The 10795-nt window shown below is 52.6% G+C and overlaps 1 protein-coding gene across 1 annotated transcript; it reads right to left on the bottom strand.

The window, feature by feature from the left end:
- Positions 1–1240: 1240 nt before the first annotated feature.
- LOC112119403 lies at positions 1241–9718 on the bottom strand. The gene is made up of 6 exons (XM_024218059.2): positions 8721–9718; positions 8500–8581; positions 7332–7358; positions 6395–6656; positions 6062–6215; positions 1241–1785 (listed from the first exon to the last, which is right to left on the bottom strand). Exons 1-6 carry the CDS (start codon positions 9261–9263, stop codon positions 1279–1281), a joined length of 1575 nt encoding a protein of 524 aa, XP_024073827.1. The 5' UTR covers positions 9264–9718; the 3' UTR covers positions 1241–1278.
- Positions 9719–10795: the final 1077 nt, after the last annotated feature.

Consider the following 10795-nt stretch of genomic DNA (forward strand, 5'->3'; position numbering starts at 1 on the left):
CACATGCCCAGGCGAGCAGGGTGGGGATAGTGTGTAGGGGTGTCAGTGTCCCCCTGTTTCCCCATTTGCTAAGTGACACTTTGCCGGGGTGGGTGTGGGGCTGGGGATTAACAGGGAGGGGGGAGTCGGGGGGGTGATGACACGGGTAGGAGGGCATGCTGGGGAGGGAGAAGCATGGAGTGAAATCACCCAGAGTTGTATAATAAAAGCCAGTGGAAATGCAGGTGTCAGCACTGCCAGGCAGGGGTGGGGGAACAGACGGGGGTGGGTGGGGTGGGAGCCAGAAGGGGGCAAATAGCACAGATGTGCCAGCTGTTGGGTGTGATTTCAGTAGGGGCTGAATTGTCCATCCCTCCCCCGCCCACCCACCCCTCCATCCATCCCTCCCCCACACACCCCTCCCTCCCCCCATTCCTCACCACACACAAACCTGGTGCATGCAGAGCGCGGCGGACTCACCCCATCCCGTTCGCAGCTTATTGACATCGGTGTAAATGAGTCTGGTACGACAGCCTGGCAAGAACAACCGGCTTTTCAAAGGAGCGCTGTCGGCAGGGGTTTTCTAGCACGTTCTAGGCCAGCGGCGAACGAGCCCATGTTACACCACACACTGAAGGTGTGGAGCGGGCACACACGCAAGCTAGCCGACAACACTGACGAGACAACGCAGATTGAACTGTAACAACATTTCTGCGAGCCAGTGTAACTGGAGCCCGGCGTGCGGAGTGAGGGGGCGGGCTGGGCCTTCGGAAAGGAAACGGACGTGCTGTAATAAGCCACGGACGAATGGCGTTCGAGGGCGAAAGGAGAAACGAGGTTCTGTTTCTACTCCCAAAGGGCTGGATTCTGATCCCAGCCGCCCCGGGGTCAAACCGGAGTCACCCCGACTGCAGTGGGGTCAGGGCCGGATTCTGATCCCAGCCCCCCTTGGGTCAACCCAGAGCGACGCCACGTGACACCCACTGCAAAACTCTGAAGGCCAATAAACAGAACCCAGCATTTATTATTGTTTAAAAACATTGTTTTTTAAATCAAGTCTCATGGTTTTTAAGCAGACTCTGTTCCCCCGGGATAAATCCCAAGCCAAGTGAAGTTAGCGTAGACCAGGGGTTCTCAGACTTTTGTCCTGGTGACCCCTTTCACACAGCAAGCCTCTGAGTGCGACCCCCCTTATACATTAAAAACACTTTTTCATATATCTAACACCATTAGAAATGCCGGAGGCAAAGCGGGGTTTGGGGTGGAGGCTGACAGCTCGCGACCCCCCATGTAATAACCTCACGGCCCCTTGAGGGGTCCCGACCCCCAGTTTAAGAAATCCTGGCGTAGCATATTTAACTGCAGACACGAGCCCAAGTGTCTGTGTTGGGCGAAGAAGATACTCGCAGCTCCCTGTCCAGGCTGTTTTTCTTCCTTCAGGTGTTTGAACTCTTCAAAGTCGTTCTGATGCTCCCTTCTAAACGCGTCGAGCTCCCGCGCCCGTTGGACGAAGGGTCCCGGGCCTTGGGGCTTGGCCAGATCGTAGCACAGCTGCAGATACTGTTCTGGGCTGCATCTCATCAGCCTCACCTCCAGTCTGAGCGCCTCCAGCACCAGGTTCCTCAGGGAATTCTCTTCCTCAGTCCGGTGCCAGTCGAAGAAATTAATGGAAGGCAGGAAGTAACTGGGCAGGTGTTTCTTCTCCAGGCAGAACTCCAGCACCTTCAGCAGCGTCCCCAGAGCATCCGGCAACGTGGCCCAGTGCTTTGTCTCTGGGTTGAGGTCAGAAGCCCAAAACAGGACCATCTGCAAGAGAAGGAGAAGTTACTCACCATGTGCAGCAACTGGAGTTCTCCCAGAACCGGGCCCCGATGGTGCTGCACTTCAGGTGCGCACCCCCCCGCGCCTTCGAGCAGAGATTTTTTGGTAGCAGCGCCTGTTCTGCTTGTGCGTGAGCTCCACACATCCTTGTGGCCCATACCAAGCTACCTAGAGATGTGCGGACAAACCGCCCTCAGTTCCTTCTCTACCGTGACGTCCCACAAGCCCAGAGGTTCGTAAACTGGGGGTCAGGACCCATCAGGGGGTCGTGAGGTTATGATGTGGGGGGTCGCGAGCGGTCAGCCTCCACCCCAAACCCCATTTTGCCTCCAGCATTTATAATGGTGTTAAATATATTTAAAAGTGTTTTTAATGTATAAGAGGGGTCACACTCAGAGGGTTGCAGTGTGAAAGGGGTCACCAGGACACAAGTTTGAGAACCCCTGCACAAGATGAAACATTTTCTGTCTTGTTTTCTATCCCTTTCCTAATCGTTTCTAACACACGGTTAGCCTTTTCAACTGCTGCTGCGCACTGAGGGGAAGTTTTCAGAGGACCATCCACAGTGACCAAAATCTCTTTCTCGAGTGGTAATAGCGAATTGAGAGCCCATTGTTATGTATTTATAGTTGGGATTATGTTTTCCAACGTGCATTACTTTGCATTTATCAATGTTGATAAGTCACCCAGCTTTGTAACATCCCCCTGTAACTCTTTGCAGCCAGCTTTGGACTTAATTATCCTGAATAATTTTGCCACTTTACTGTTTACCCCCTTTTCCAGATCATTAATGAATATGTTGAGCAGCACAGGTCCCAGTACAGATCCTTGGGGGACCCTGTTGTTTCCCTCTCTCCATTGTGAAAAGTGACCATTAATTCCAACCCTATCTTTCAGCCAGTTACTGATCCATGAGAGGAACTTCCCTCTGATCCCATGACAACTTACTTTGCTTAAGTTCCTTTGGTGAGGGACCTTGTCAAAGGCTTTCTGAAAGTCCAAGTACACTATAATCACTGGATCCCCCTTGTCCACTTGTTTGCTGACCCCTCTCAAAGAATTCTAACAGATTGGTGAGGCATGATTTTCCTTTACAAAAGCCAAGTTGACTCTTCCCCAACAAATCATGCTTATGTGTCTGATAATTCTGTTCTTTACTATAGTTTCTACCAATTCGCCTGGTTCGGAAGTCAGGCTTACCAGCCTGTAATTGCCAGAATCGCCTCTGGAACCCTTTTCTAAAATTGGCGTTAGCTTGGTCATCTTCCAGTCATCTGGTACAGAGGCTGATTTAAGTGGTAGGTTACATACCACAGTTAGTTGTTCTGCAAATTTCACATTTGAGTTCCTTCAGAACTTTTGTTTGAATCCCATCTGGTCCTGGGGACTTATTACTGTTTAGTTTAGCCATTTGTTCTAAAACCTCTTCTATTGACACATCGGTGTGGGTCAGTACTTCAGATTTGGTGCCCAAAAAGGACAGGTCAGATGTGGGAATCTCCCTCACATCTTCTGAGGTAAGGACTGATGCAAAGAATTCATTCAGCTTCTCCACAACAGCCTTGCCTTCCTTGAGTACTCCTATAGCACCTCAATCGTCCAGTGGCCCCACTGGTTGTTTGACAGGCTTCCAGCTTCTGAGGTATTGAAAAAAATTCGTACTGTTAGTTTCTGTATCTTTGTCGGGGGGGCTGCCTGGGTGCTTCCGGCCGACAGTGCCACCTAATGGTGATGCTCCAGGATATAACCCCCACCAGTCGCTTTGCCTAGCAGCAATAGCACGGGGTAGTGTCACCCAGTGGCAAGTGTGGGGATGGCAGGGGAACTCCACCGGGTTCTTACCCAGGGCCCTTCAAAACAAAGAGGTCCCAGTACTCCCAAGTGCTTTCCCTGGGTCGCTTTCTACCCTCGTCCCTCCAGCGGCATCTCCGGGGTTGGACGTGGGTCCTTCTTGTGTTCGCCCTGCTCTGTGCCTGGCAGCTCCTTCGCTGGCCACAGCAAGTCGCCCCTCTCCGCTCCCGCAGCCGGCTGGCTTCCCGCGCTGCAGCTAAGAGGTTCGACCCCGGCAGCCTGGAGCCCCGGAGGCTTCCTGGCAGGAGGCTGTTGCCCAGAACCGCCCTCCTCCTCCGTCAACCCAGACTGAGCCGAGCGGCTCCCTTTTGAAGGCTCCCGCCCCTGGGAGCGTGCCCAGTAGGGGCGAGGGGGCGTGGCCTCTTGGGTCCAGAGCAGTTTGTTAACCCTCGCCTCTCCAGCGCAGGGTTGGTTAACCCCATCACAATTCTTTCCTGGGCCTGACTTATTGTACTTTTACATTTAACCTGCCAGAGTTTGTGCTCCTTCCTCTTATCTTCATTAAGATTTGACTTCCACATTTTAAAGGATGCCTTTTTGCCTCTAATGGTCTCCACTACTCTTCTCATTAGCCATGGTGCCGTTCTTCTGGTCCTCTTACTGGCTTTTCGGATTTGGGGTATACGGTTAGTCTGCACCTCTGTGATGGTGTTTTTAAATAGTCCCCATGTTGCTTGCAGGAATTTCGCCCTTGTACAGCTCCTTTGAATTTCCATCTAACTAGTGGCCTCATTTTTGTGTAGTTCCCCCCATTAGCGTTAAATGTTGCAGTGGTGGGGTCTTTTTTTTAATTATCCCCCTAAATGTAATTGCATTATGGTCACTATTACTGAGCTAGATTCACCTCTTGGGCCAAAGACTGAAAATCCTTGCACAGGGCAATGAAAGGCTCTAACAGCCACCAAACGAACTCCCACGGAACTCATAGAAAGACCTGATTTCTCTAAATTCATCAGATAATCAAGAACATCGGAGAGGGAAGAATGAACAGGTGAAAACTGTCACTGGGGACCCCAAGGGTAAAATCTCTCCCATTTCTGAAGGTAAGTGTTTCTAGTAGAGATCTTTGGATCTGTTTGATCTCTGCTGAGCAGGAAACCTCTATCCCTGAGAACCACTGAGAAGCCAGGCTCTGAACCAGAGAATGGCCACTCTGGGGCGGAGCGACCGACTGGAGTCCTGGGGCAGCAGACAGGAAACGACCAGAAGCTGCAGCTGGATCGGAAATGAGATGAATCAGGTCAGAGAACCAGACCTGGCTCGAGTGAGTCGGTGCAGCTAGAGTGACTCTGTCTCGTTTGATCTTGTTCGGAATCAATAATGTCAGAGGATATGCATGAAGAAGAGCTCTTATCCAAGGAATGAGGAAGGCGTCTCCCAAGGATTGATAACCCAGAACTCCTCTCGAACAGAATTTCTTGCACTTTCTGTTGGCGGTGGTCGGAGAGAGGTCAACTTTTGGAAACCCTCAGGTCAGGAAAATCTGGTTGGGATTTGAGGGGACTGAGGTCAACAGGGCACTGTTTTCACTCAGAGGCCAATGTCCAAGGGGTACCTGGGCCCGGACCCAAGGCTGGTCAGAGGGAGAGCTCCATCGTGAAGAGCCTAAGTTTAATCTCCAGCTTTTACAAGATCTCCTTTTAACCGCCGAGCGGATTTTGCACTTTGCTGGGATTTGGGGGTATCTCAGGCAGCGGCTACACCGGGAATGTCCGTCACTGACCGGGGAAGCTGGAATCCTGGGGATCCCGGCATACCAAGTCAGTGACAACCCCCAGAGCAAAAACCTCTCAGACTGGAGGGGAATGGGCAGGCAGAGGAGGGAGGGGGCCAGGGGAACATTAAACGGAACCCCCCCCCAAGTATAAAGAAATAAATGAGGTGAGCTAAACAGCACCGCACTGTAATTGTAACTAAAATTGGAGGTTTGGCTAAGCTAAGCAAAGGTGAAGCGGACACGCTGGACGCTCCATCTTAGGCCATCAGGCGGTGGAGAAGGAATTGAGGGTGGTTCATCCGGGCACCTCTATATATCCTCGGTATGGGGCACGAGGATGTCTGGAGTGCGCGCTTGGGCAGAATGGGAACTGCTACCCAAATTCTCCCAACAAAGGCATCTGGGGCGCATGGGCACCTGAGATGGAGAACCCAGAGTGAAACAGTTGGAAGAAGAAACACACAGCTCTAACCACTAGACTCCACTCCCCTTCCCAGAGCCAGGGAGAGAACCCAGGAGTCCTGGCTCCCAGCCCCGCCCCTGCTCTAACCACTAGACCCCACTCCCCTCCCAGAGCCGGGAGAGAACCCAGCCCTCTCTGGTCTCCCTCCCCTGTTGCTCTAACCGACTAGATCTTTCTCCCCTATACCCATTCCCCACCCCCTCCCACTCTGCCCTCTCTGTCAGAGTTACCTTCAGGTGGCAGGAGGTCAGGACTTTGCCGTACCGCGGCCCCCACTTCTCCATGTTGATTTGCTTCAGCAGCTGCAGGGCCTCCCGCCTCCACCCAGCACCATCGAGGTCAATGTCCCTGAGGAGTCGGGTCTCAGCCCGGGAGAAAGTGAGCCTGGGATGGGGTGGGGGAAATGGGACAGGGCTGAATGGGAGCACGGGCTCAGACAGACCCCCCATCCCAAACCTTCACTGAGGGGGGGGTGTCTTTGCCCCCCCATGCTGGAGGGGATGAGCCCCCCTCTGTGTGTTTTTGTTGCCTTCTGCTAGAACAAACGAGATTTGCATTTTTACCTCCAATACAGATTCTTGGCCATCAGATCGGTCCCAGTTTTGTAAATGTCCATGATACTCCAGGTGGGTTTGATCCGCTCCGTGTCTTGCTCCTGGTCCCACCAGTCGGAGAGCCACCGGAGATCCTGCCGTGGCCAATCCATGGACATGTCCACTTTATTCTGGATGGTGGGTACCAGATCTATAGACACAGCTCGGCCGTCCACTTCCAGGCTGAGCTGCACGGAAGAGCATTTTGCAAAGTCGCTCAGTCTAACGTCGCCTTGGAGAGGGCAAGACAGAGGAGTGGGAGTCAACAGCCAACAGCTGACATTGGTCAAAGCTTTGCAGATCTGACATGATGGAAGAACAAAGGTCAAGGGAATGAGGGCCAAGATCCCAGGACTCCTGGGTTCTATTTCTGAGTCTTTCTTTGAGTCTCTGTGACGTTGTGTGACTAACTTCATCTCCATGGGCACATGGTGACTTAGTGGAAGAACCGAAGAGTGAAACCAAGAATCCTGACTCCCTAACCCCTAACTCTGGGAACTCCATTGTGCTAGAGATTAAGAAGGAACAGGGTAACATTTCTCAGAAAACATCTCTGCCAGTGCAAAAAACATCTCGACCCACAGCCCCCTGCTAGCCCAGCCCTGGGCTCACCCCATAACTGTGCCGATGCCCCTGAATCCAACCTGCAGCCCCTGCTAGCCCAGCCCTGGGCTCCCCCCCAGCTCTGCGGATGCCCCTCAATCCCGACCCGCAGCCCCTGCTAGCCCAGCCCTGCCCCCCGCAGCTCTGCCGGTGCCCCTCACTCCCGACCCGCAGCCCCCTTTTAAATTTATTTCCCATTTTATCCTATTCAATTTAACAGTTTTCCCTTCTGCATTTCCCTCATAGGTGGTGCTTGTAATTTCTCCGCGTACAAAGCGCCGTATTGTATCTCTTTTATACTTACTAATTCCGGTAACAGGGTTTCTTCTCTCTAAAAACAGAGATGGGGCAAGAAAGGGGCTCGTTAAAATCTATTCCACTCAGATTCTTGTACAGAAGGCTGATCGCAAAGGTAAAACTGGAAGAAAATGACGAGATTCCTGCAGGGTTGGAAGAAGTCAGATTTCTTTGTGTCTGTATTAATCAAGTCTTGGCAGCTCCCAGTTATAGCCACGGGTTGTCGGAAGTGCTGAAATCAACACGCTCCGGAAATACGATCAGCTGGGCCTGTTCTGCACTCAGCAGTTCCACTGATTAACCCCTTCACTTACGGGGAGGATTTTTAACCCAGTAAAGAAAATCCAGACAACCCCGATGTGGATGCAGGGGAGGGACCCATTGGGACGCAGACCAGGCAGGGCTCCTTCCGAGCTACAGCCTCTGCTCTGCAAAAATCCAGGACATTACCTGTTATTTCAGAAATTCACCCGGACAGAGAACGAAAACCCCGGACGTTTGGTAACCCCAGGAAAGGCAGGTTGGAGCAGTGAGCAGAGAAACTGGTTTTCTGTTTGATTCCGACTGCGTTCAGGGAAACAGGACTCTCTGCATAAACTCTGTCAACGAACAAGATTGCATCAAAGAAAATACTTGACTCTTATCATCAATTTCTCCTCCTAACAGGAACAACCAACAGCTCCCCAGATTGGGTCAACTGCTCGGGTCAAAAGCCCTCCTGGTCTGGAATGACAAGATGGATCGATGCGGGGACCAGGACCCTGGCTGCCACGGACCGGACGTTTTCCCTTGAAAGCGCTCGCCATCTTGGAACTTGCTAACAGGGACGAGCTAAAAAATCCAGCTCTGGAAGGAAGGAGACGGGTGCAAGGCCCGGGAGTAACTCACGCCCTGGCCTGTAGTATGGCCCAGGAAATACAGTTTTAAGGTAAACGCCTGCACAGGGCTAATTCTGGCAATAGCCCCTGAGAACGACCCCCCGGCCCTGCAGCTGCAGTGACTGGGTTACGTGTGCGGGAGGGATCCGCTGGAGCAGCGTGGGAGAGCCGGGACTGCGATATGAGAATATCTGGGGAGTAGTTTGAGGAGCATCATGGGGTTTATTTATCGTTTTAGTTACAGGCCTTGATTAATGAATGCAGCACTAATGGATTAACACTAAGCCAGACACTTACCCTCGGCCAGAGCATTCTCGACAAATTCATGGAACTTTCTAGCTACCAGGAATGGATCGATGCCGCTCCTCCAAAGATCCCTCTGAAAAGGGGTGAAATCAAATTTATTCAGATGCTTTAATCCAAAATAAAAAGAAGCTGCGGGTCGGGAGTGAGGGGCACCGGCAGAGCTGGGTGTGTGGATGACTCTGGAGGACACATTCTGATACAATCTCACTTACCCGTCGCCTATTTATTTCTTTTATGTCTTCCTCCGTGAGGTCCAAGTCTAGAACCTTCCCATCCAAGATGTCTCTCAGGGTCACCTTGTTATAATCCACCAGCAGCTTGTTCCCCCAGCGGTACACCGGCACCCCGGGCGTCAGGCTCAGCCAGGAAGGCAGGAAATGTAGCTCTGTGCCCGGCGCGCTGTACAAGGTCCCCAGCAGGATCACGTTCGTCCTGTACTGGATGGGGGCCAGGAAGTCGTAGTCGCTGCTGCTGGACTCTGTCCGGACGTGGAGGTCCTGGGCTTGGCTGCCCACCAGGATGGCTTCTCCAGTGAACAGCTGCACGTTCCACTCATGCACCCGAGCCATGATCCTGCTGGCCAGAGCTTGCACCAGCTGGCGCTCCCCCTCCCTTCTCTGGTGTTCCCTTTGCTCGGGATACACATGGGTCCCCAAGAACCAGTCAAGGAACTCCTGGGCGACTGTACGAGACTCAGCCTGTTCCTCTTCCATTTCTCCTGGCCCCTGGGCCCCACCCTGGGATTCGCCAGCCATCCCCGTGGGGCACCGGTGGGTCCTGGCAGGGCCGAGCCCTCCTCAGTCACTGGGAAAACTCTTGCAGTTCAGCTCTGCACGTCTTGTAGGATGCTTCCTCTCCCGGCCGTAGCTGTTTCCTGTCCGTCGCTGAGCTGTGCGGTGGTGTGTATGTGTGTATGGGGGGAGGGGAGGGTTGCCGGGGGAGTACACTGGTTATCTGTGCCAGAGGGACCTTTGGCATCTGACTTACTGAAAATGACGCACCCATAATACTATCATAGTGAAAGTGTCAGTCGTTCGGAGATCAATTCCACTCGGACTCAGACTCACAGTTTCTAATCTGACTTCCTGTCTAACACAGGGTGTAGGATTGTGGTGCCTTTAAGGGCCGAGCTCCCAGCCTGGGATGCGGTGACGCTCGTATTGTGTTGCACAGCTGGCTGGAACCACACTGAGATAAAGCAGAGCCCTGGCGAGCGTCGAGCGATCACTGCCCACACCCGGTACCAGGAGCAAATGAACGAAGAACAGACGCCGGGTGGAAGGATGGAGCAATGAACAGCCCCACCAGAGTTAAAACTTTGTGGGACACTGGAGGTGGTTTGAACAGCGCTTCCCTCTGTATCGGCAACAATGAGATCCAGCGAACAGGAAGACATCCAAAGGTAGCGATAGTCGTGACTGGAGCTGGTCCTGAAGCAGCTGATGTGTTTCAGTTTCTCTGGCAGAGAGGCGAACGATGAAACTGGAGAGAAATTTGAGGTATAGCTAGGGTGACCAGACAGCAAATGTGAAAAATCAGGACGGGGGTAATAGGAGCCTATATAAGAAAAAGACCCCAAAATCAGGACTGTCCCTATAAAATCAGGACATCTGGTCACCCTAGGTATAGCGCACTCCTGTTTCATCCTTGTGAGAAGAGATGTTTTACTCAGCGGTAGTGAGGGGAATCTAGCATTCAGGCCTGTCGATTTGCCTGAGATAGAATTTGGGGGTTTGTTGGCCCGTTTGACTTTTGATATGCTTATATCCTTACTAACGTGTGTGAACAAAGAACAAAGACGCGGGGGTGTTGCATCTGCCCACAGCCAGATGGGGTTGATAGCAAAATCCCACTAAACAGCGCACTGCCTGCACCTCCGACTCTGGCCTTCTGCTTTCTGTCGAGGGACAAGAACCGAGGGAGGGCAGGGGAGCCCTAACAGGGTACAAAAAGCGCGGGGGGGCAGGGGAAACAGTCAAACAGCACGAGCAGAGCCACTGAGCAGCTCTGGAGAGAGCCAGAGGTGCCGGGCTAAAGCTAAAACAAACCAATGTCCTCACTCCCATGGCTAACATCGACTTACGGAGGAGTGCACTGTGGGTAGCTATCCAACAGTTCCCACAGTCTCCACCGCCCATTGGAATTCAGGGTTAAGCTCCCAGTGCCTGATGGGGCAAAAACATTGTTGTGGGTGGTTTTGGGTACGTCGTCAGTCACCCCTCCCTCTGTGAAAGCAACGGCAGACAATCGTTTCGCACCTTTTTTCCGCACAGATGCCATACCACGG

The sequence above is a fragment of the Terrapene carolina genome, unplaced genomic scaffold, assembly GCF_002925995.2.
Source record: "Terrapene carolina triunguis isolate 2854851 unplaced genomic scaffold, T_m_triunguis-2.0 Scaffold400, whole genome shotgun sequence".
NCBI classification, from domain to species: Eukaryota; Metazoa; Chordata; order Testudines; family Emydidae; genus Terrapene; species Terrapene triunguis.

Excerpts from the sequence above, each read along its gene's own strand:
- LOC112119403 (XM_024218059.2), bottom strand. The coding sequence starts at position 9,263 with ATGGCTGGCGAATCCCAGGGTGGGGCCCAGGGGCCAGGAGAAATGGAA. Across the intron at positions 8,582-8,720 it reads AAGAAATAAATAGGCGACGG|AGGGATCTTTGGAGGAGCGG; the intron begins GTAAGTGAGATT and ends ACCCCTTTTCAG. Across the intron at positions 7,359-8,499 it reads CGAGAATGCTCTGGCCGAGG|AGAGAAGAAACCCTGTTACC; the intron begins GTAAGTGTCTGG and ends CTCTGTTTTTAG.